The 27,036-nt window shown below is 37.8% G+C and overlaps 1 protein-coding gene across 3 annotated transcripts in view; it reads right to left on the reverse strand.

Annotated features, from left to right (window-relative positions):
• RIMBP2 (RIMS binding protein 2) overlaps positions 1-27,036 on the reverse strand; it is a 149,737-nt gene that overhangs the window by 28,444 nt on the left and 94,257 nt on the right. For 2 of the 3 annotated variants that reach the window (XM_009320948.1, XM_009320949.1), the window contains 8 exons: positions 23,363-23,413; positions 17,198-17,402; positions 11,641-11,792; positions 8,447-8,523; positions 7,411-7,520; positions 5,589-6,398; positions 1,159-1,310; positions 310-777 (listed from right to left, as the gene is read on the reverse strand). In XM_009320948.1, coding sequence (XP_009319223.1) covers positions 310-777; positions 1,159-1,310; positions 5,589-6,398; positions 7,411-7,520; positions 8,447-8,523; positions 11,641-11,792; positions 17,198-17,402; positions 23,363-23,413 — 2,025 coding nt within the window. The remainder of the gene's footprint in view (positions 1-309; positions 778-1,158; positions 1,311-5,588; positions 6,399-7,410; positions 7,521-8,446; positions 8,524-11,640; positions 11,793-17,197; positions 17,403-23,362; positions 23,414-27,036) is intronic. The other variant, XM_009320950.1, reaches the window with a different exon arrangement.

Consider the following 27,036-nt stretch of genomic DNA (forward strand, 5'->3'; position numbering starts at 1 on the left):
ACAAAACATTTGGCGCCTCCCCCCCCCCCCCCAGAAGTAAGGCTCTGTATTTTTGGAGACAACATTTCTAGTGATGTTATGGGGTTTCTATGATGATCAAAGACTGATCAATGCTCTTCATGGTTACGAGCATATTTGTGGAAGATGGCACGGAATTTTAGCACACTGCTTCTTCTCAAACTACAGATCTTCAGGGTTTAGGAATAATTAGCTGCTCCTTAAAGCATATGATGAAAAAATTCTTCGATGGAAAGTGCCACAATGAATAAAGCTAGCCCAAAAAACCCTTAAGAAAAAGTTTGCCTTTACCCTATTGCTCTCTGCAACTCGTTGTGCAGCTTCTCTTGCCATGGCTTTTGCGACAGTATTTGGGACAGGTGTGCCTTGAGGTTGAGGGAGTATTCGGTTAGGCGATGGAGACCTCCTCCCCTGAAGCGGGCTGTGAAAATTAGGGGCAGGTGGCTCAAGCGTGTGTCCATGAACAGGGGATGCCGAACGAGTCTGCTCCCATGACTCATCCATTTTTAAATGTGGACCTAAATGTTCTTCTTTGGTTTCTGGGGCTCCGGCACTTGCTAATGGCTTAGATTTGGGAGCAGTTCTGGGGTGAGGGGTTGGAGGCACCAGTAGGTCAGATGGAATGGCAGCAACAGAAGAGTCCACTGATTCCCCTTGTGCAGAGAGTGTTCGAACTGTAACTTCCTTTGTTTCCAAACTCCTTAGTCTCATTAGCTCCACCAATGTGTTCTCTGCTGTTGGAAAGATCACCTCCGCCACCTGAGTACACAAACAAGCAACTTACTAGCATGAAGACATCCATTTCCCTCCCCTCAACCCCATTAAAGTACAACCTTCAAAGTCTTAACATGGAGTGAATTATTGCCAACACAGAGTGGGCTGCAAGAGCCCACATTAGGGCTCCACACCAGTTAGTACCAGTCGTCTTTAATCCTTTCAACCCATTTGTCCAAAAGCTTAAGTGCTTATAGAAAGGAAGCTAACGAGCAAGTTATGCACAAACAAAAGAGTAGGTTCTACTGAAAGCTGAGAAAACTCTGTACACATTCAAGTGCTGTCACATGTTTATTGTTGACTTTACCTGTCAGTTGAAATTCACCTAATGTAGATGGTCACTGTAACGCTGGAAGGAGAACTCACCCGTTGACCTTTCGCATAAACACCATAGCCGGTGACATCGGCGCCATGGGAGGTCCCTGTTGCTGTCAGAGTTGGTGGTTTCCAGGACACCTGTATGGTTGCTGGGCTGGACCCAGCCCGTACAGTAACATCTTGAGGTGGAGCTGGAGGACCTAAGGAAGATAAGACTGGTCACTGTTGAGCCTTAGATCAGAAGTATGTACGTCAACTGACATACTTGCAAGTTGGAAACTACAGATCTCAAAGCATTTTATTTTTTTTTTAAGAAGACAAAATATCCTTATTGCAGTTATTATGTAAAAACAGAAGCATACACTCAGCAGGTCATGGAGCCGGGAACTGACCCTCAGCTTACAGCCAGCAACTAAGCTATATTTCGTTGCAAGATGGTCTGTACTTGCAACTTGCTCCGGACCTATTTTTATCCCTCCAGGCTGCGTAACTGCTATTTAGTCTGAGTGCAGATGATGTTAACAGAAAAATGCAGGGAGAAAAAGGCACAGGAGTGGCACTTCGCGGAAAACTGCTGCAGGTGACAGCAAGTGACTTTTTGGTATGTATCTCTTCACTGAATGCACACTACATACTCAGAAATCACTTTCAAATTCTGCCTCTCTGGACTATCAGTGGCTCCAAGTCACGATTTATGGGCCAGAAGTTCATTGACACTAAGGTGCAATGCCGACTGCAAGCTGAAACTTTAACCTTTTCAATCAGCAGCATGCTGGTTTAAAGGACTCAAAGTCTTTTCGCTGCACTGAAGAAAAAAATACGCCTACTAACCTTTTAAGGCAATTACAGTATGTTAGTGTACTAGCACACCAAGTACATCCTTAATTAAAAGACATTATTACCCTACTATAAATAGCTCTACTTTGGACAGAAGGCCAAAATAAAAATATCATAGAGATTATTAGTTCATGAATATTTCAGGCATCCTGTTGTGTTAATTTACCAGTCAAACCCTGAGAAGTGTTTCATGCTAAAACATTTCAGAAGCAGGGTTCAGCCGTAGCCATCTCTGGGTAAAAGCTGGGAGAATACCAACCTTGGTTGCTGTGAGTTTGCTTTTGCCAGTGAACTAAGCACAACCAATTGCTGTTCATCTACCAAAAAAGCTACAAATGTTTTAACTGTGTGCATTCATTGCTACCAAACAGATCATGATACAAGTGTAAATATCACACAAGCTTCAGCCTCCAGATATGCTGGCAAACCGTCAATGCATTTCAGTAGTTTGCTGTCACTGAATTTCATCTTCTAATGGGCATGGAAATGAAATTATGGTCATGTTCAGGACACTACAGGCACAACGTGAAATTTTTGCCTATACCATCCCTTGCACCTATAATGTATTTTTAACTTGAAAGGCCAAAGTATGCACACTGACCTAATACTACTATTGGCCAAGACGCAGATTTTGGTTTAGGATTGAATTTCAGCTTCCCTGACCACCCTATGTTATTGACAGCCAGCACTCCCAATCCAGCAAAGCCCCTCAGCTTACAAGAAAGAATGCATCTGATCTAGGCCAGTATCTTGTTTATGAAAATGACATTAATCTGCTCCTGCAGGAGAAGTCACCTTCCTTCCATTCTCCCAAAACCAAACAATCCCCAGAGAATCTATCTCGACCTTCACAGGCTGTAACAGAGACAGGTTTAATAAACTGTAATGCTCAAGGCTTAGTATGGGTTCTGTTTCCCCCATCATGAAATGGGAAATTACTCTTGATGACTCTTGATGGTCTTTGTCATCAACATAAATGTTTGTTTCAGAATTCTGCTACAGTTTGGTCTTCAAGAATTTATTACCTAAATTAGCTCAAAAACCATAACAATCCCATTAGTCCTAATCCTGTGCATACTGATGTCTTATTTTTAGATCTGAGCATGCAAAAGAGAACTACTTCTATTTTAACAAGCAATTCTAATGCTTTGATGAATCAAGAAGAGGAGTTCAGCTGCTCAGCTACTAAAGAGCTGTTACCCAGCTTTGGTCCGACAGGAAGCAATGTGCTTTCAAGTATAAATCATGAAAAACATGATATATCTACGCAAAGAGAAAAATGAAAAGGTGACCTCTAATTGTCCTGTACTTTTCATGTAACTGCTCTCTCGAGCTTTGAAATGTGAGCAGTTATCTCAAGTTAATTTTTGCTTAACGTATCCCTAAAAAACCCTCTGAGATTGATACACTGTGAAAATTTTAAAATATTCACTGATCCCCATTCCCTTTTTGGTATAAGTGGCTGATGGTATCCTTTTCTATAAGGGTATCACTGAACCCACTAGTAAAGAGCAGAGCTTCTCAGCTTCACATAAAACAAGCACATGTATTCATTTGTAAACATATCTGAAGCCCTTAGAAAAATGTCAGTACAAACACTAGCAGCCGCCTGTGGCCAGTTACGTTGCAGTTCATGCTGCGCTGTCTGCTAAACCTGACATTCACCACAGCTAAAGGTTTATGTGAACATCACTCACCCCCATGCATCTTCTAGAAAAGCACAATAACAAACGATTCCCTTCACACAGCATATCTGTATTGCGCTCTCGGCATACTCTAAAATCATCTTTGAAACATGCCCCTTAATGTAGATCAACTGAAGATATTTAAGGCAGAAAAATAATCCAGAGTCTGAGAGAAAAAACAGTATTAGTCACATTAAAGACACTTTCTCTATTTTTTTTCCTTTTAACTTCTATCTTTTAACTGTAGTTTGGAAGAAGAGAGATGTGGTTACTCGAAGCCAGTAATATTTGCAAGAGGAAAACATGACACACTATGATGTTAACTCCCATTGCTGACTCTGATTTCACGGGCATCCTTTTCCCTTTGTTTCAATGACTTTTGAAGTACAAGCATCAGCCTCTAATCACTTTAACAGTTGCTATTTTATTTTGCTATATAACAGTGAAAAGTTGACACGCTTTTGTACAAATGCTCTCTGTGAAATGAAGTGGTGGAGATGATTCTGGGTCCTCTGTATGTAAAAGCAGAGGCTTCGCTGCATTTTAGCTCCTCAACAGAGACCAGCTCATTTATTGCTTTAGCATACTTCAGCAACTAGAGGGAGATACAGCATGTTAAGTGTTTGGCCTGAAAAAAGCTCACTCAAAAGGCCCTTCCCAAGTAACAAAGAAGTCTGCATATCTAATAAGTTCAAGCCACAATCTAGGCAGTATCTCCCGACTCTGACAGAACGTATACAAAGTTTAAAATGCCCCCCCCCCTAGCAGATTCTATAATAGCACTACCACTTATCTCACTGAAATGATTTAAGACAAAAGAGTAAATGCCCAAGCTGAGGACATTTTTTACTGAAACTATAAATCAACAGCATCAAAAGCAGTAGACATACAAGCTTAACTCCCTCTCTACTCAGCCAGCATTACTGTCCTGCGTTACTGTCCCGCGTGTCTCCTTACATGTAAGTCATGCAAGCCAAGGAAGAGACCAGAACTGATTCCCGCCCCTTTGCTAGAATCAAATCCCAGCACGGGGTCAATTAAGCCATAGCACAGTACATTCTATTGAAATTTCACTCGCCAGGAGACGCTTGTACTTGACTGTCCCTGCTTCAGAGGCATTCAGTGCTCTGAAAGTCTGAATATATAATGAGTCTTCTACTTGTCCTTGATTAGATGACCTTGGTTAGATGGATCTATAAGGAAAGATGTTCAAATTTTTCAGGTACTGCCATACATCCCCAAAATTATGAGATTATCCTTTAAATGCACTACATTATTTCAGCTCTAGTTTTCAGCATTACTTCACTGTTCTTAAATACTGGGAAATGACTGGTAACACTCATCAACATGCCTAATGTAAAAGCAAGGTGGGAAAAAACCTTGGACTTTCCAAAACACGACCAATTTGTTACCTTTACAAATTCAAATTGTACAATGTGATTACAACTTCACAAACAAAATGCATTTACATCCTCTAAATGACTGTGTGGTCCTCTAAGATGTCTGTGTTGTTTTTCATTACAGAAAAGGGCTGGATCATCCCTGTAAGAAGTGCTTTAAGACACACAAATAACATACAAATAACATGTCAGAAGTAATAACAGGTTTTTAACCAGTGTTCTTCACACCAACGAAAATAAATTACTACCAGAAATACTGTAACTGGACAAATTAAATACAAATGGAGATTAATCTGATAAAACACTTAGCATGTGATCTGTGATGATGATAAGCATGGCTTTCCCTCGTTTATCTCCCAAAAATGCTTCAGTCCTTACCCAGGAACAAAGAAGAGAATAACGCAGGACAGGAATTAATTTTAGATATCATAAAGCAATCTAATAATCCCCAGTCTGCTCATGAATGTGTCAGGGATTAGGGCATAAAGCTAAAGGTTAGATTAATTTATCTAAAATTTTCAGAAAAACTTAACCGGAAAGTTTTGGGGTAGGGTACCTGCTGGCAACGTAGAAAATTCCACAAAGGCTTCCTTTTTTTCTCGTTGTTCCAGGGGAAGCTGCCAGGGCATCTGATGGGGCTTTGCCATGACCTTCACCTTGTAGGCCATATTGGGCTTCAAATTAAAAAAATGGTACTTGTAGCTAGCAGCTTTGACAATATCAAATTCTTCTTCATTAAGAAAGATCACATGACTGTAATTACTATTTGTAGGGAGCCAGGACAGCTCAGCAGAGATCTGGGTTATATTGTCCACTTTAAGATTAGAGGGGGCTACTATGACATCCTTCCCAACTAACAAAGTGCACTGCAGTTCATCTGAGTTACCCTTGTTTGTAATGCTCTGAACTGATATTCGGTATGTACAAGTAGAAATGTTAAGCTTTTCTATAAGAGCTTTCGTTCTGCTTCCCAAGGCTATGTTCATCCGTACTTCTTTGTCAACCAGAACATTGTAGCTGCTAATGGTTCCCCATCCAGGTGGCACTACTGGTGGCTCCCAGCCCACAATGACACTTTTGGCTAGTTGTTTAATAAGGGTGATTTTTCTAGGATAAGGCACAATGTCTTCTCCAATTTCATCAATGTTCACATCCAGAGTCCCTGCGCCATTGCTGATTACACTAGAGTCTATGTGAGTTGGTGGACTTATCTCCAAGATATCTCCTTCCAAAGTAGGACCCGAATGGTTGATAAAATTCTGATCTTGTTCACTGCTTAATGTGCTTGATAACCGGGTCTCATTGTCTTGAACAAAATCCACAAAATTTGAAGGGACTAGTCCTCTTTGTCCATCTAGAAGTTCCCCTGGTGAGAAAGAACAATGCCATTAAAATCCTTGAAGGAGCATACCTCCTGCAAGTCAATGCATTGCAAGTGGACAAGATAAGGAAGAAAATCTAAGTGAAAACTGTACATAAACAACATTCACAGTTTGAGAATGTAGAGGTTCAGTGAGGCAAAACCCAGAACTGCCAGTAAGTTTTCTTGTCAACTTAAATCTTGCCAGTAGGAAAAGCTGACAATATAAAATATCTGCTGCATCAAAAGAAGCGTGACCAGCGTGGCCAGCAGGTCGAGTGAGGTGATTCTCCCCCTCTACTCTGCTCTCGTGAGACCCCACCTGGAGTTCTGCGTTCAGGTCTGGGGCCCCCAACATAAGAAGGACATGGACCTGTTGGAGTGAGTCCAGAGGAGGGTCACGAAGATGATCAGAGGGTTGGAGCACCTCTCCTATGAAGACAGAGAGTTGGGGTTGTTCAGCCTGGAGAAGAGAAGGCTACGGGGAGACCTTATAGCAGCCTTCCAGTACCTGAAGGGGCCTACAAGAAAGCTGGAGAGGGACTTTTTACAAGGGCATGTAGTGATAGGACAAGGCTTTAAACTGAAAGAGGGTAGACTTAGATTAGATATAAGGAAGAAATTCTTCACTATGAGGGTGGTGAGGCACTGGAAGAGGTTTTCCAGAGAAGTTGTGGATGCCCCATCCCTGGAAGTGTTCAAGGCCAGGTTGGGTGGGGCTTTGAGCAACCTGGTCTAGTGGAAGGGGGCCCTGCCCACGGCAGGGGGGGTGGAACTACATGATCTTTAAGGTTGCTTCCAACCCAAACCATTCTATGATTCTATGATTCTATAATTAGCTATGCCTGCAAGGAGCAGCTTTGCTGGTGCAGAAACTCTGTTAATTAACACAATGATGATGGGGTAATTTTAGCAACTGATTTGGTAGTAGATGAAGGAAAGAATTGGGAGCACGTTTGACAGATGAACTGATTTGAATCTGCGTGAATTAGCATGAATTCACAGAAAACAAAAATACCTTCATAAAAGCCATCTTCATCCATATCTCCATACACATAAAGGTACTTTCCTGCCGTAAGGGGGAGCTCTGCTTCTGGATTTTCATTTGGTCCATCAAAAGGGTTGTAACTGCGATAGAGTACAGATGGAAAACATGTGTGTTCACTTACAACCCCCACACAACTGAACACTAATCAGAAAAAGGTGTACAGTTCTAATTCCTCAGTTCAGTCTTTTCGCTTACCTTCTGAAACATATATTCTGAGTGGAGTCTAGGTGAGTTTGTTGTTGTGAACTGTATCACCAACAGGCTGCCACGAAACGCAACCTGTTCACTTAAGCGCTATACATTTAAAACCACATCCCTTTCTGTAGAATTTCCTGACACATTTCTCACTTAGGTCTCTTTGAATACACTGGCCAAAATCTTCATTTTTTAAAGTCAATTAAAGAAAACTCACTTGTAGGGGTCTTTTACAGACCCCATATTCCATTTATTTTATATGGCAGTCTTTTACAGAAGTTTATTAACTTCAACAGAGACAAGTTAAATAAAGACAAAACCAGTAAGTTACAGCTAAAACAAGCTACTCGTAGACAAACATTTCCTATAAAGTATTTAAATCCATATCCATCCTGAAAGATATTGTTAGCCACGGAAATTTTTATCATGATAGTACTTTATATCTGAAATTTTAATGTGCAAAGTAAAGGTGTGAGGAACTTTGAAGTCTTTCTTGCACTGACGAAAAAGCAATTTGTAAGAACAGATTGAGACATGCTCTATAAAGTAGGGGTACACATTCTCATCTCATTTAGACATTGAAGGCTAGAAATACAGGAGTGAGTAAAAGAGCCATGCCATGTTAAACTTTCTCTGACAATTAAAGCACATGGAAATGGCACTATTTTGCAGCCATGGCAAACAGGAAAGGGGTCTGATATCCATAACATCGGTTCTGGGTAATAATTCAGCGCATAAATAAAAGTGAAGCAAAACCAAATGTTGAATATTACAAATATATATTATATATGGAATGAGTTTGTTTTGTTACCTATAACGGGCAATGCAAAGATGGACTTTCCCAGAATATCTCTGCTTTGAGGTATTGGAATTCTGATCATTATCCATCTGTAGAGGGGAAAAAAAAAAAAAAGACAATGTCATTTCAAAAAGATGCATGCACTGTTTTCCTGACAGGTGATATAAGTCAGACAGCGAACATGCAACATTTAAAAAAATAATATTAAATTCTAACATGGAACAGAACTGGTTAATTTTACTTTGAATGGTTTAGGCTAAAAAAGAATTGCAATCCACATTCTAACAGGGCAAAGAAGTTGAGCTAATTCCTTGACATCTTGCTAGAGATTCAGGTCACCTGTCAGACTGGATGTTGGTTTTCCTCAAAAGCTTGCAAAATTGACAAAGCACCAGTAGATTGGTGCTTTGTTATTTGCTCAGTGGAGATGTGATATTGTCCACACCATTCCCTTTCATGCTGCTGACTAAAGAAATAGGGACGACTTAACCATACCAGTCTCACTGATCACCTCACCCTCCTGACTAAGCTTATACTAAAGTTTCATTAAAGTACAGTAAACTCAGTTACTCCAAGACGACCTGTTGTAAGTGATATGCCTAGTGTTTCTGGACATAGTACAGCTATACGATCACACAGACAACCTAGGGCGATACCCTAATATTTTAGTCAGAAAACAATAGCAGAAACCTGATACCAGTGACTAAGTACTTAAGACAATTGCTAAGTTTTAGAGCTGCTGCAAGTGTCAACTTCCAAACACTTGGAAACAATGAGTATCACACAAAATATACCCCTTTGCCAATCCAATCCACAGCAGCAGCATCTGTTGAATTCCACTCTTAAGAAATAATATAATTCCTCTGAATTTACCATCATTTAATTCAATTCTGCAAAGCCACACATTTATTCCATTACAAATGTGGTCTACAAAACCTGGAAATCAAATTGTGGTGCTGAATCAACACAGACTTCACCTATTTTAGCTCTGCACTAGGTATCTCACTGGTAAAATAGTAATTCTTTCTGTTATGCTTTGAGCCTAGTAGTTTTTAAAGTGAGAGATGCACTTCTTTCCTCCACTTATTTTACAATTTGCTGTGAACCATTTTAGGAAAAATGAACAACTTTTCCCCTCAGCTTGAGAGAACTTGAATTAAGGTAGAAATACTAGGTTTAACAGTGGGATCAAATAAGATAAGCTGTCCAAAAACTGACCGAAATTTTACAACTGAACAGAGTTAATATTCAGCTGCAACTTTCAGGCCTAAACTGGTCCCTGCCTGGTTCCCAGTATGGAACAAAAGCGCACCAGAAAAATATTGAGTCATGTCACTTTTCATCTGAATTAACTCTTAAGAGGTGGGTTAGCTTGTTGAGATAGCACACACACACTATTCTGCCAACACTCCACTTCCAGTGAGGAGGACAATAACAGTCAGCTAACAGGCATTCTGCCCTGTGTAGCATTTGGGGATGCAGGCAAATTTTCAAGGGTTATCATCCTGATACCTTTTTATGGGCATGTCACAAAGCTCATAACTAACCCAATAATGCTTATTCTAGAAGACTTTGTTATTAGTAACAATCAGGGAAGTTGCAGATATATTTTTGCAGAGTATCATGTCTTCATTTCAGACTTCACAGCATTATGCTCCATTTTTAGATTTTATTCATACACTCTCCCCCTGGGTCTGGATACCTCTAAAGAAGAATGGAGCTTAATTTCTGTGAGCTTGCATAATGTAAGTATGTATCACATAATTACACTCTAGAAGGCACACAACGAACAACTCTGCAAAAGAGGGCTTGACATTCTCAGTGAGAGGTAACTCAAGAATAATAGAAAACGGGAATTGAATTTGACGTGCACTTCTTCTGTTCCTTGCTGTTAGTTCTGCTTCCCTAAGTCTTGTTGCTAAGCTGCTTTTTCTGGTTTGAATACTTCAGGCTGCTTTTTCTGTGGCCTCTTCAAAAAGCAGTGAATGTTCCCACTTTTCAGTAATGCTGCTACACATAAATATACACATATATTTATTTGTGCATAATCCTTAGATATGCCCATGGAATTCCTACTATACAAGAATATAACATTTTGTTGACTATCCTACACCATACTGAGGCATGTGATCCATTTAAAAACGTTTTGATTCTATCAACTTTCACAGGTTCAGTAGCAATTAATATAAAATAGATAGAAAATAGGCACACAGTTTCAATTTATTTACTTCTGTAAAGATTAAGAATGGGATTCAGGACTGTTAGGTGAGGGGTAAAATCTAAAGATCCTTTCCTCATGGCTGTTTGCCCATACAAAACAGGCTTACAGTATTTAATAGAAAATAATACCCTTCTATAAAGTTTTCAAAATGTGTCCTATACCTTCTTATATTTAACATTTGTCCTAAATATCAACAACCAACTTGCTATGGCACCTTTGTAAAGCTCTTCTGAGCTTCCCATTGGCTTTCTGCTAGAATTCTACTGAAAACCAGAAAACCTTTCTGAGAAAGGAAGAACAGAACCTTTTAAAAGTACAATTAAATACAAGCTATAAAGTTGAAAGGTGGAAGAATTTAGTGACAACATCCTGCAACTTTCACTTCCAGGTTACAGGCTCGAAATCAGTTTAGGAGAGTGTGCTGGAAACTGCTGTTAGTGGGTGGTATCAGCCTAGTTGTAGTGAGAAGATTCACATGCCATGAAAACCAGGCAAAGAACAAGTCCTGCAGAATGAGCTACTTCTTTGTCAGAGCATACCTGCCTGGACAGGGCACTGCATGGAATTTCTCTTCCATTTGCCCAGGCTGTATCAAAGTCACACCTTTTGGTAGATGTAATAAAATAATAATAAACCCGCACGACACAGACATATGCCAAAACAGACACAGACAGAAATGCTGACTTACACCTCTTACGCACAGAAGCAGTACAACACTCTGAATGCATCACTGAAGGCTGATGTTTTCATAGAAGCTTGAGGTTCTCACACAGCCATTTTTTATGCTGTGTAACTAGGATATCAGCTGAGACTTCTTTGAAAATCTCAGTTAAATTCCCACTGGTCATGTTCCCAAGTTGTCTCAGAAAATGAGAACATTCATGTCTTGACTTGTTAAAAGCAGGTGGATCAACCTGCATCGGTCCCCTGGAGAAGTCTTGGCCCCATAACATACATTTTCCGTAACAAATTTAAAAAGACTCACGTCTGAATCAAATCTGCATCTTGGGGTACCAGATCTTGACTTGGACAGGAATGTAGGTTTGACAGACAATTGTTCTGGTTTGTCTCCAGATATTTGAAGGGGTCGTATAAACTCTGAAATCACACAACGACTTCCAGAAGGACTTTCATGACCTGGCAGTGAACAAAACACATATGAGAATAAGTAAGAAACAAAAAAATAAGTTTCTCAAGCAGAAACACTGCCAACTAATAAGAAGCAGTGAGTTATTTTCTCCACCTGTTAGAAATCATTCTAGAAAAAGACTAAGGTAGGTAGACTGCAGAGCATAAAAGTAGCTAAGCCTACTAGTTCCCAGCCTTTCGGTAAATTATATAAGTCAACCATACGTAATGGAACATAAAGTAGAAAATGAAGGTATTTTAATTAAAAAAAAATCAAAGTTAACGTTTCCCCTAACGAAACAGAAGTCCACCTTTGTTCTGAGCACCTTGAAATCTTTGGAGAAGTTATCTGACATGCTGTTTAACATGCTCAGCACTAAAAAGCTGCTGTGGAACCCTTCCATTTCTTTCAGGGACTCTGTCATATACTGGAAAGTAGAATCAAGTCGTGCATTTATCTTCTAAGAAAGGGACTGAAATGGTACTAATTTAGTTGGCAGGATATTCATTTTGAAATGAAGGGAAGTGGCTTGGCTTTTTGCAGGGCAGTAAGTTTCAAGAGCACCTGCTTCATATTTCTTAAGAGCTCCTCGTTAACACCAGTACTAAAACACATAATTTGATGACAGTGCCATCTCTTCAGTTTCTATAAAACAGAAGACATAGACTATGAAAAAGGAAAAATCTCCAGAAATGCTTTTTGAATATTTTTATTGTGCTTTTTTAAAACACTTAAAAATAAAAAGGACAAGACAGTTTATATTGCACATTTAAAGGACCTACGGAGGCAGCCTTAGAAGAGGCTGAACACTCTAATCTCCTATTGACTCAAGTGAAAACCAGGTCTAACGGTGAGGGGAGGCAAGTAAAAAGAACAACTTCCTCAAGGTTGCAAGAGAGACTAATACAGTGTAATATAAAATTCTTCTACATTTTTTCCCTTTTTTGTTAGTTTAGTCCCCAAACCACATGAAAAGAAGCAGAAAATTGTAAACTGAGCCTAATTATACTTGCAGCATCAGCAGAAGTTACAGCAAAGCACAGAGTCTAGGGCGTTGCTGACACAATCAGATATCCAGAGTGCCTTCTCCTTTCTCTCTCTCTCATTAACATAATGAGCCTATGTTATAATTTTTCAGACCCTGGATATGTGTAGGTTCAGCATTTCCTCTCCACTTGTGCCAGAAGTCTGGACAGCAATGTTTTGCTACTGAATTTGCAAGCTTCCCAGACACACATCACCAGGAATTACCAGTGGAACCTCTTTATTCATATTGCAGAGGAGAATAAGCTCCAAAACATATAAGCAGAGGGTTTTTCTGGTGTGCTCCTTAGTCCAATATGATTAATTTTCTCTGCATCACTGTAATTTACAGCAGGACAGCTTAAGCACATTGACAGCAGGGAAATATACAAGTCATCATACAAAAGATTAATTACAACCAGCCCGCTTACAGCAATCCCCAGGCTGGAAAAGGGCACATTTTTTATTCTTGGAACCTTTCTCACATATATAACAGAAAAGTCATCCCCATTCAGAAACCTTCAGCCAATTTAGCTCCTTCTGTTTGTTGTTCATGTGTTTGCTATATCAGCTTGTCAGCGCCAAGCCTATAAATAATTGGTCCAACTGTGATTATTCATTCAAAGGAAACTGCTGTTTGGTCTCATACCTCCTCGATTTTTCAGGCTTTGTCATTAAATCAGTTGCACTACATACAAAATGTGGAGAAAGATTCTTGGACAATATAGCCCTTGCTTTGCGTACATATAAGATGATAACCAGGATAGGAACACACATTATCAAGAACTCCAGGAATATCAAGACGCTAGAAGATATTCAACTGTCTTATTTTTTCCACTTATAAAACAGCGTACATAAAATTTACCTTGAGTCCTTAATACATCGGAGAGAAAACTGTGTGGTAGTTGCAATTGCATCATGTGACTGGACACATCTATGGCTCCAGATGGTGCTAATAACTAGATGCAGCCTACTTAAATACCCCGATTCCCATCGGAGTAATTCTACACCCATATCCATCAATGTCTGTGGAAATACAGCTTCTGCTCCAAATCTAGCTATGCAAAATGGATCTGTCTTCCTAACTGGACTTATTGCCGCCTTCAGTGTCCTCTGTTTCTCTATTCATTGAGCTACTTGTGCAATGTAACATCTCCCTGCTCAATAAAACCTGCGCTGGGTGCCTTCAACTCCTGTGACTTTATGAAAAAGTGCGTGAAATAACAGAAGCTGATCCTCTAAGGCTCTTTCTCATGCTGTGGGAATGCTTTTACCTAGGACCACAATGTGATCTATTTCTTAAAGCAGCTTAAAAATTACTGCTTTTTCAAGGTATTCTAATATCTGCAATAAATTGGAAAGAACAAGTTTTTGGGTGAGCCATACCATACAACGTTAGCAGTTAGTTCCTGTGTATTCTGTACAGGAGACTTTTTTAAAAGGTCATCAGGTGCTTAAATAATATATGTAAATTCATGCTGATTTTATGTATGCAGAGCCACAGTTGGATTAAAAAAAATAAACACAAGCATCATCAAGCAATGCCTTTGCAAAAAGCAAAATTGAGGTTCACTGTGCATGAAGCACCTTCCTCCTGAAACCTCCTGAATCTCTGCAATCTCCTGATCATTTCTATAGAGGATGTCTACTTTTGCGGATTGTGAATACGTGAGTACAGACAAAAATGGCTGCATTTAAAAACTTTACCTCCAAAATAAGAAACAATTTCAACTAGATTCTCTTGTTCATCCAAGGCAATTTCACTGATGTCCTCGGGCTTGAACAACAGAATGTGGAGGAATCAGACCTATAAAGACTGTTTTAAAACTTGTTACCTCACTGGAAACTAAGAAAAAAAACCTGCACCTTTCCTTTTATATTTGCACTCTGGAAAAAACTAAGAGTTAAAAATGAAAAATACAAGAGGTCAGGTGATGCGAACATGCAGCAGCTTCTAGAAATGTCTCTTTTTTCTGTAAATACTAGAGAAGAACCTTATAAAGCCACAGGGTTTTTGTCCGTAAAGTCTTGTAAAAATGCATATATGCTCAAAATGGCCTTTATTTTCCCATGACTGGCCAGTATCTATTAAGGAAGTCTGAAGAACACCATTTCAAGGAAAGAGGCAAGGAAGAGCATCAGACTTAATTTAAATGTCTCAGCAGAATTAAAGCCGGCCATACTTGTAGTACAATTAGACTCTCCATTTTATTTATTGGAACTGCTGATTCATTAGGGACTGCCTAAATTATCTAGAAAGGCCATTTAAATGAGCCTTTTATCTGATGAATAGTAAATCTTAAGGTTTCTGTATCTGATTGTGACACTATTATATGTTTAGAGTGAACTTTTTACGTTCTAATCTATTCTGGCTAGGTTTATTTCATTTCCTGATACATTCAAACACCACCAATTAAGGCAAAGCAGCTGGTCATAAACTGATCTCATTTCCGTCATTTGCTTTGCTTTGAAAGCTGTCCTTGTGTTCCCTCTTGTGTTCTTTCTTCCTCACACATAATAAAAATAATTACACTTCTGGTTTGAAGAACTTGCTGTAGCATTACCATCATTATTGTGAAATGGCTGATTTCAATAATTAGAAATCCTGCCCACTTGCTTAAACATTACTTTATTGTTATCGGTGCATTCATACTGAGAATGAATATTATCCAAGGTTTTCTGATGTTTATACATCAGTGCTGCAGGCCCTGAATTCTAAGTTGCACAAAAATCAACAGGTTATGAGAAAAGGTTTACAGAGCAAGGCCCATAAATGACTTCAGTACAGATCTAGCTGCGTTTTCTGTGTTTTTACTCAAGGAGCTCTTGGAAGATTTCTGTTTGTTATGTTTTGAAGGTTTTTTAAAAAGCTGTTTCTATTAGTATTTCAAGAATAAATATAAGTTAGTTTGGAGAGTTTGACTGAGGACCTCAAAAAGTTTATTTGATTTTTATTTGAGAATTGGGGCCTATTTAGATCAATTCCAGAGATACAGACTGGACCTTCACTAGCTGCCTAAAGGACATTTCAATACCTAATTACCTTTCCTTTAAGATTAATTGTTGCTTTGAAAATCCTGTCCTTAGTGACATGAGGCGCTAATCCTGTTTATATTAAGGAAATGTCTACTAAATTCTTACAGCTATCAGGTAACGCTTTCTGAATTCTCCATTTTGTGCACTTCAGTATCCATTTAGGTAAGACTTGCAGCTCCGGAAAAGCCTATAAACTAATATACACCACAATGGGCAAGACTGCAACCAGCTCGGATTTTGTGTTCAAAAACCCGAGGCATACAAAGTAGCATGTGATTTACATGCAAGTCTTCTGGTAACCTCTTGCCTTGATCTTTTAAATTTTCTTATGAATAATGAATCGTTAACAAAGTTGTGTACTTAGGAGGAGCAGTTGCCTCTGGCAATAGGAGATGACCTGCCAAAAGTTCAACACAGATCTTGGAAAAACACATACTGTGTTGAAGATACTAGGCACTATAAGAACACCAATACAGATGTAATTTTTTTTTTTTACCTTCTCCATTTCTTTTAAAGAAAAACTCAAATAAAAAATATTTTTGTTGTGATTTTTCTCCTTCTAAAACACCTGGCAGTTACATGTTCAATTACTATTTTAAACACAGTTAAAAATCTAAGCACACCTTTGCAGAGTTTAGTAAGCAACTGTAGATATTATTCCTATTCAGGTCTGTTAAAACATATCCCATGAAACTCCTTTCCAACCAAAATCACTTTGTGACAGAATTTGTGTTTTTGTAGACAGTGTTTGCTTCCACTGAAATTTTTTTTTAATGTTTTACTTCCAGGTTTTTACGGAGAAGTGCACATTTTCTGTTAAACAAATGCAACTAAACCAAAAACATTTTCATGTTTGTCAAAATATTCCATTCAGTTTTCCCATTTTCTACCCAGCTCTATTTACAAGTTTCTTCTATGTAATGGCTAATGCAGTGTGGGGATTTCTATGCTTTCTTTCCCCGTGAACTTCTACTTCAACAAGATAGCAGACCAACTCCTGTCCCTGAAACAGTGAAGGTTTTACAGCAAAGCCTGTATATGCAGACAGTCTTTCTTCTTCCAACAGAAGTAGATATTTACATAAGGACGACATCATTTTAACACTGAACAGGTTTCTCACCGCTTCACCCAACAACAATTAGAGAGAATTCTGCTCACAGCAGTGCCCAAATAAAACTGCAACAACCCCAGTGAAGGCTTAAGAGATACTCTGAAATTTAAACAAGTCACAAAACAGGAACAGGAGCGAATTCTATCTTCCATTTGTACAATCAAACTCTATTTACATCATTGAGTTGCATCTTAAAACCTACAGGGCAGAACAGATACCTACAAATAAAATGCTGGTCCTTACCTTTGCCTATAGAAGTGGCTATTCCATTCATTAACTGGGATAAAGATTTACCAGGAGAACCAGGGATATCTGAGGATGCCACCGAGTTACTGCTCAGGAGATCAATCTTTCCTGCTTGCTGTCGAAACTTCTCTAGTTCTCTGGACAAGAGGTTAAATTGTTCACTCTGTGTCCGGCATTTCTCCTCTAGCTCTCGGACCTTGGCCTGCAGAAGCAAGACATAACACAGACATTTGACTGCGATCAGAGCGAGCTATGACTGCGTCAGATTTTTCTTAAGTACCAGGAAGCCAGGATAGGCAAACTATTTGGGATAAACAGGCCCACAATCACACTTTTCTCCCCCTAAATTCTCACCCATATTTAGAACGAAACTTTTTAGTAGCCCTGTAATACTGAGGTAAGTGCTCCTTTCATCCCCAATTTCCAAAGTGGAAATTCCTCATCATATTTTTTGGCAGCGCTAAAAAAATCACTGCCAAGAACACTTGCAAACAGATCTTACAGCTTTGTGACTTCTACACACATCTGAATGTCACTTTCGTGTGCTTTTCCAACTTTTTCTAAAACTCAGGTATATTTCTGAGGTTTGCCCATCCTCGGCTATTAATTTGAAGCCTCCTGAATTGTTAGATTAACATTGATGTATTAAAAAACCCCACCAAAAAAACCCCACACTGTAGTTCATGCAGAATGTGGGCCTACCTGCTGGCTCAATTCCCCTTCAAAAATAATGCTTCTCACTATAGGTGCCAAACCACACAGAAGTAATCCAGACACCAGCCAAGAGGAGATTGTTTGTAAGCTTGTGAGAAGTACCAAAATGTCATTGTTGGCAAACATTTTTGTTTTAATTTTGAGGTATCAGGCTTTAACAAAACAGAACTTAAAAGATAAGCTTCTGTGCTGACTTGGGAAATTTGCCTACATACAGTTTATGAATTCCTGATGTGAAAAAACGGATGAGGTAATGGAAAGGAAAGATTCCCTGGCTGAAAGAAATTACAAAGGGCATGGGAATTCAGGATTTCTTCTACAACTTTAACCCAAAAAATTAAGGATATAATAATAATATAAATGCATTATATTGAAAATATTATTAAGTTTCAATCTGCATTTATAAACAGCCTGTATATCTGTTTGCATACGCTACCATATGTTCCCGAAGAGAAAAAACACAGATCTAGAGTGCCCAGAGAGTTAGGAAAGAGCATATTGACACCTGCTGCAAAGACTGAAGAATCAGCAAAGCTCCTGAGAACTTCATTTGTGAGGTCTGATTTTCACGTAGGGGCAAACAGTTGGTCTGTACTCTGGAAATACGCCAGAGAAAGACTGCCTTTTGAGGCCTAGGGAGCACTCGTGTCTCCTGCTGTGACCCAAACGCTGCAAGCAGAAGTAGCTCAACAGAGGCAGTAATAGCCTCCTTATATGAAAAGATAATGCACTATATCCTAATCTGATGCTTTACGATGAACAAACATCACTTTCCTTCATTAAAAACCCCGTTACAGCATATGCCTACTTAAAAAACTGTACTAACAAAGGAAGTCTGGATATCAATTAAATTCATTCAACTGTACTAAAGGTTTCTTCCTCTTGAAAGAGAAGAATGTTCTCAGTTCATGTAAGAAAAACGGCACATATTGCATATCAAAAACCCAACATATATTACATACCACCTATACGAAGATCTTCGCACAGCTAAAGATAAACAAAACACTTATAGTCCCAGAAGAACACAAAAATCCGAATTTCCTACTACAGAAGGTTGTACTGTTTGTTCCTTTTTTTGTAACAAATACATTTTAAAGCTACAGTGAATTTTGAGGATGTAATTTCTTTGTATTCATAAAACACAAATTAATTTAGTTCTGCTAAAGATGTCTCAGGGTATCTATCTGACTGATTATGAAACAGAAAACAATAAGATACAGAGACTTGGTGGGAGTTTTACACAAACATTAAATGCTTTGATTTTTTTTTTTTGTCTTTCATCTTTTCACTGTGGTTTTCAGCAACTGAAACGTGACCCTTTGCTACTTGTTACTTTGCTGCATGAATAAGGCATCTATGTACAATTTTAAAAGAACATTAAACAAACAAAGTAGTAAAGTGGTTTGGGTTTTCAGATCCCCTCTTTCCAACGGCAAGTTTAAGGATGAGCTATTCAACTCTCTAAGAATATATACTGACCTTTCCACATGGAGTTATGGAAACTCTAGCATAAAATAAAAAATAAAAACATCATCATCCAGGACCCAACAAGATGCTAAGTCTGCCTTAAAAAATATTTTTGAAAAAAATATTAATGTATTATTATTATTTATTAATTTAAAACTTATTTGCATTTCAGTATATGCCTTCTTTGACTTTTCTTTCGAGTATCTAGAATCTTCATTTTCAAGTTGTTCTCTCACGACAGTATGAAGTCTGGAAGAAAAATGCCTTTACTACTTTTTTTTAATCAAGGTTATGAGATAGAAGTGAGCACAAAGCTGGTACTATATAAAGAAAAAATTGCCATGAGATCCACAATAGTACTAACAGGAGACATCCCCATACCCATCTTTGTTTCTTGACTTCAGGCAGGTGCTTGGTTCATTGTTTGCCAGCCAGATTCACCTCGCTTTAGAAAATCTACATATTCACGTATGTCACTGCAGAGTGAGGCATGTGCTTACGCTCTCAGAAGTTCTGAATTTTTATTCTGTATCATGGGTCTGCCCATATAGCCTATCCTAATAACGATGGCACAAAAGTGCCAAGTCTACCAGATCTCCCTAAAAGTGGATCTGCCTATAGCAGTGGCTGTATGAAGAGACATTCTCTGCTGCAGACCATATTGAATGTATTTCACTTAGGACTTGCCAAGTTTCTCATACAAGACATAGTGCTATTTATAAAACTTAAACAGCTTCTTAAATTGAAAATGAAGTAGACTTCATCCATTACAAGACAGATACTGTTCGCACAAGACAGATAAGATGATGAGCAACTTTCCAGGTGGACAGGCTTGAATTCAGACTAGTAGTTAGCTCACATATTCTGCTACGGAGATACCATTTCATAGTTTAATTGTTTACGTAGCAGCAATGGCTTTCAGTAGGTGGCTCAATAAATCAACCTCAGGTGAAAATACCACATAAAATTATCTTTGTATTAATAAAGAAACAATCTGAATTCAGACAATATCCACACAGTCAGAAAGCTACAAACTTGAATAAACTACCAAACCATTCTTACTGGGCATGCTCCTAAGAAATCCACTTTCAAAAACAGTATCTGAGTTCTCATTAAATCATGCCATATTTGAAGATTAATCTCTTGTAGAAAAAAATTCTGATTTTGGTGATTTGGTATTAGGCCAAGAAATGCCAAGCATGCTTGCATAACAATGGTTCTAGCACACATCCCATGCAAGGTTAGGCAGGACTATCGTAGTCATTTTAAAGGGAAAAGTGCAGGATTCAGGACAGGGAAAGGAGAATTTATGCCCTAAAATACCTGCATGCTGTCCAAGGTGTTCTGGATGAAGTGCAAAGCAATAAATTCCAGACAAGACACAGTAAACAAAGAGATGTGAAATAAACAAAGAAATAAAACCAGTTTTGAACACTTTTTTTACATTTCAAAGCAAAATATATTAGAACAGTTAACACGTGTAAAAACATGCATTAACACAAACCACGCTATAGAATGTTTCAGAAATCAATACCACTGCTGGTCTTAAATTGCAAAAGGCAGATTAAATAAAATGCTAAAAATTAATGGGCTTATGGCAATAAAAAGCAAAAGCTAGGGAAACCTTGATGGGGTTATGCAAATCGGAAGTTGCAGACAAATCAGCTAAACAGGAATTTTGATTAGTTTGAGGGGGGTAAATAATCACTTGCCTGCTTTGCTTCTACTTAAGTTTTCCTGCATCATATGCTTTCCACCAGGTATTAAATAATTTAATCTTATGTTCTTCAAGGTAAAACAAACTTAATATATATGATGATCATAAAAGCATATGAGTAAAACACTTTATGTGGGAATATTAACTTTTATAGATATAAATAAACAATTTTTTTTTTTTTTAAAGATGATCAATGCACCAGAAAAACCACCTTCCATCAATGCATGACCAGTAAGTACACAAAGAAGAACTACTGTGAGAAGGTAAAAAGACTAGAAATTATCTTCTGCTAAAAACAGATTTCTAAGTGAAATGTCGACAATGCACTTGCTATAATCAATCTGTGGTATCGCATGTTCTTTATGATATGTACGGTACCTTAAGACTTAATAACCATTTAATGCCTTTTCCTCAGACAGAAAAACTAGTTTGATAGTTATCAGCGAAAACCTATTTTGCATGAAAAAATGAAGAACAAAAACAAACCAAAGGAAATCTGGATGCAGTTAGTGTGCTATTTACTTGTGCATCTATATTTTCTGACACTTTAACATATCCAAGTACATCAAACAATATGATTGAAACTTAAAGAATCTGTTGAGCCTAGTTTTGAAAAACTGGGGAGGAATTGTTTGCTTTAGGAACCTTCTTATAGGAGTTCTAATTTCTGCTACATGTTGTTGTCACTTGTCCTATCTTGCACAACATTGTGGGTCAGCCTGTATTTCTAAACAGCAGACAGCAAAGGGAATAAAAGGTTTTGTCAGCAGCAGGCAGATATCTGAGTGTATTAATTTATTTCAATTCTCCTTTGATTTTTTGTGTTTTCATATGTAACTTAAGCATAACTGTGTGTATCCATTACAAAGGTTCCATTATTATAAAAGTCCCAGTTTAAAATCTCTAAAAATTTCACTCCAGCCTAAGACAAAGAGGTTTTGCAAACCTTGCCCTTTTCCAACTAAAATTGACAGCAAAGCTCATGGTTTTTGAATGGGAGTAAGAATTTGCTCCTATTGTTCATGTCACTTCTATACAAGCTACAAGCAATTCTGTATCCTTGGGCACAGAAGACTAAATTACTAGGTTTTTCCTTAGGATTAATGACTTGAAGGAAGGCTTCAAATGTGATGCAAAGTCCATAAACACAACTACTAATGACTTCATAGGAAATGCCCCACGCCAAGGTCATAACTGAGCAATTGCTAAGGAAAATACTGATTTTTTGATGTACCTTTATGGATGATGTCAGTATGTGCAGGTATTTAGTGCCTTAGAAGTTAGTAGATCAGATAATCTGAATCATCTCTCAAAATTTAATTTATTTAACAGTGTTTACTTACTAAATCCAATAGTCACTGGCAAATTCTAAAAAAATTGCAGCATAGTTGGGAAACGCTAAGAAAGGCCCCTGCTGGTGATACACAGCAATAGGATTAGAGGCAATGGACATGGGTAGCATCCAGAGAAAAATTCTGACAGAATACAAGAATAATGTTCTTCATAATGAAAGTGCTCAAAGACTGAAAGAGGCTGGAGGTTGTCATATCTCCATTCCCAGAAATATTTAAAAATGGACTGGGCAAAGCCTTGAGCAGCCTACAGTGATTTTAAAGAGGGCCTTTCTTTGAGCAGGGAGTTGGACCAGATAGCCAGAGGTCCCTTCCAAACAGAATTATTCTATGTTTCTAATTAAAAATTTAAATATGTTTCTGGTGCCCCTGGTTTTCAAAAGCCCAGTTCAGACTACCTTGAAAAGATCTAGTTTTCCAATAAAAAGAATGAAGTGTCCTCTCTTCACCACATCCTTTGAAGGTTTTTCAAAGTATCCAAATTCTTTCAGTAGGTTTAAAAATTTTGGCTCTTTAACATGTTGCTTTATGTTTACTAGACAGTATTTAATTAGGAACCTTAGGTAATTGATTGGTATTTGCAGCTATATTTCCAGCCTAAACGATAATAATTCTTACAAGTGATCACTTCCTTTCTATGTATCTGATAGTATTTTACAAAAAAAAAAAAGGTACTAAAATTTCCATTCTATACAAAGAGAAATTGAGGTACACACATCACTTCCAACAGCTCAGTCTAATGCACTCCTAACTGAATTATAATCGTTAAAGGATGCAGTTATGTTAGAAGAGGAAAAAAACCCTATTTGCCTACATATTACTTGAAACTTTCAAAAGTGATGATACTGTAAAGTTATCACATTCAGAATGGAACCTCCACAAGCAAAGGTAACACAAAGGATATCTTCTTACCTCTAGCAACTGAACTGCTCCTTCATGTTCCTTCTTAGCTTCAACCTGAGCCTTGTTTTTATAATTAAGAAAAGAAAAAAAGAAAAGAAAAGAAACATCAATTAGTCATGCCACATATAGTATGCTCTAACCACATAAACTGGTATACCATATACTCAAATCCAAAGCCAATTACAGTCTCGAAGGGATGACTCTGTCAATATTACTATAGCGCTTTGGTTCCAAGCCACTGAAATAACTGCTTATTTTTAGGAGATTGAATCTCAGTGAAGCTTAATAGCATCAGTATTTTGTTAGAGCAGAAGAGCATGCTCAACACACTGCAAGAACACATCAGAGGTACCTCTGAAACCCTCCAAATTAAAACTGAAAAATGAGCTCGTTATTCTACATTGCAGGAGTTTCATAGTGTAGAAACGTACCATACCAGCCGAGAAAGCAACACAAAATTAAGCTCATTCTTTACATGCAGCAACAGTATTTATCATCTATGTAAATAGCTCACAAAACACTTCAAGGCAACCACAAGAAAGGTTGTCTCTAAACAGGAGTGCAACATTTAGGGTCCAATCAACTGAGTCAAAGTTGAAAAGAGGGAATCAATAAGAGCAGAAAAGTGTATTTTATGTAGCTCAGAAATTCAGTTATCAAATTTTCGTCAGGAAAAGTCTAAACCTTAAAAACAAAACAAAAAAATCACTCAGTAACTTTGTGTTATCCTCACTTTATTTCCATTTAAGTTTTCACTATCTTCTTTATTGACGCTTGCCCAAGATAAGCAAAACTTTTTGTTAACCATTGTATCAGGCCGATAGCCATGTGATGCACTAACTTCGCCTCTTAGCTCCTTATTACTGTAACCCAAAGACCACATTCTGCACATTCCTCATCAGAGAAAAGTCTTAAAACCCTCCAGTTTAGCAGAGGGCAACACCCCACAGTCCTTCTAATATAATGGGCCAGATACTCCCATGATGGACACTGACACAGCTATGTTAACTTCACTTGCCTCATCTATGAGGGCTAGCCTACTCCCTTATTGGCTTCAATGGAAGCTGGGTCGGGCCATAAAGTCACAGCAAAAACATATACCCAAACTATACTTCTCTGTTATGCATGGTAATAAAGTCTCCTTCAGTCCTGCAAGCACAGTCATATTTCTTCTTGTACTACAGTAATAAATCTTATTGCTAGCACCTGATAAAATATTGGCTCCAGGAGCATTAGTATGATGGCAGGTAATAGAAAGCCTTGTGTTACCCATCATTACAAGTTTAATAAAATCTGCCCAGAATATGAGTTCTTGATAAATGATTAGAAAACCTGCATCAATTGCTATCTCTCTTTTACATCAAACAGTCTTGTAGTAAGGCTTTCTTGGAGAAAAAGACCATCTGATTCCCTATCAACACAAAACCTTGATGAACAATATTATATTCTTCCTTTAGGCTGAAAATCTGATCAGTCTGTACATATATTAAAAACACAATGAGTTTTTATTTATAATATCAAAATGTGACAGCAAATGCATCAGACTGCACCAGTAACTTGCTTTGTTTTAAAGTGCACATTTCTGTGGTTCTTCAGCAACTTTACGACAGTAACAAGATATGCTGTGAAATGTCATCCTGTTACTGCCTGGAGTTACTACTTTCATTTCACGGTATTTTTCAAGTAATTAGACAACTCTAATGAAAAAAAGGAAGACAGAATTTAACACGCATGTACTAGGTACATTGGGAGGTCAGCTCTGGCTGAAATGTGAGCCAGCAATTCCTGTTTGATGATGGAAGAAAAGTATTATGTAGTTACTTAGGTAACAGATTTATGTAAATTGTTTTTCTGACAACATACACTGCATTATAATGTTGAAAAGGAGATGTGCTGGATACCAGCAGTCTAGAGGCTAAAGCAGGAAAAATTAGTCTGTGCTCATCTCCACTACCATGCCTAGAGAACTACAGGTAGCTTGGCTATCTCTCTACAAGGTAGAACAGTGCACAGTATGGACATCCCCCAAAATCTTCCAATGTTTTGAATTCTTTACCTCTTCTACCCATACAGTCTACTAATCTGGTCTTCATTCTTATTCGATAGCATTAATAATAACATTACAGAAGCAACTAAGTATCTCAATCAAGCTGGGATCCCAACATGTCACAATGGAAAAGAATCTGAGCTTGGAAGGGCTGAAAATCAGAATTTTTTTTAAAAAGCCCTTTTTCTTTTTGAGTGGTATCTAGAATGAATATCACATGCAGATTTTGTCACGGAATGTGATGGGTAGAATGCTCATTTACGTTGTCATAGACCCTTACCATGAAAGGCAATAATAATTAAAAAAGACACAACAGTGACTTAATCACATAAAGGATTAGATGTTTCAGGGTGAAAATGACTGTCTGTGCAAAGTCCTAGGAGGAGTATTTCAGGCTAATGAATGAAACCAGTAAGAAGATGAATTATTTCTTAAATGCTTCTACTGAGTAATGCATAGATGAATTCTTATTGTGGATTTTAGCATAGGAATTCTAAGCTAAAGTTCTAGTGGAACTTAGTGGTAAATGATTATTAGATAACAATTTTTAACATAAATGATCTTGTATTCCATGCTACTTCAGGTCCACTGAACAAGAATTTAATCACTGGCTACAGATGCTGAGCTAGTTGCATTCAGTAAAATAACAAATACAATACAACCTCATTCGTGCCTGAAGTCTATCATGCTATAGCCTAGCAAAAATGACTGGAGAAAACAGTATTACAGAGATTTGTCTCCTGTTGCCAATCTGTAACAAAAAGACCCATGTAGTGTGGATTTATTAGAAGAATGCAACAAAAATTAGCAAGAGGAAAAGCTGTACCTTTCTTTGATTTCTTTGCTTTGCCAAGAAATTTAAGTCCAAAATTTATGTGGAAGTTCAAATAGTAACAGCTGAATATATCTAGAAATGGCATTTTGAAATATGCCTAAATAGATTAATTGTGAAAGACTAACAGAAAATTAACTGGAAGATTTCATTTGGTCAAGTGAAGCTTTCTATTTCAAGCAAACTATATTTAGAGAAATCTTTTTATTCTGCTGAGAATGTCTCTCCATGCCAATTCTCTATCAAATTATCATTAGCATTATTATTTCTGTGTTTTGATCTCATCAAGCAATTGGAAAAAACAACATTAGTATTGAGACAATTGCAGCTTTAAGTGACTTTGGTAAGATTGAAACTCAATACTATGTTTTTTATATTATAATGAATACTGAGATGTTGCAGAGTGAAAAAAAATGTCAAAGTGATCTGTGAATTAGAGAACGAGCTTGGAAATGAAGTACTTAAACAACGGTTTAGTTTGTGAAAAAGATCAACTGTGATGTGTAAGTACCTTGACAAGGACTTACTTTAATCTAATTTAGTGGAGAAAGGTAGTAAGAATCGCCAGTGTCTGGCTTTGGCTTCCTCAGCCAAAGAAATCCCAACAAAGCATTAATATGTCCGTGAGAATGATTAACTGCTCCAGCAAACTGACAAGGAGATGGTAGATTCCCCATATTTTGATTATCGTTATATTAAGACTGGATTCCTTCCTGACTTTTAAGGAATGCTCAAATATTTCTGAGCCCAATCTAGAGAGAAGCAATGGAAATAAAAAGGAAATACATGTATTTGTATCACTAC

This window comes from Pygoscelis adeliae, unplaced genomic scaffold (genome assembly GCF_000699105.1).
Source record: "Pygoscelis adeliae isolate BGI_AS28 unplaced genomic scaffold, ASM69910v1 Scaffold353, whole genome shotgun sequence".
NCBI classification, from domain to species: domain Eukaryota; kingdom Metazoa; phylum Chordata; class Aves; order Sphenisciformes; family Spheniscidae; genus Pygoscelis; species Pygoscelis adeliae.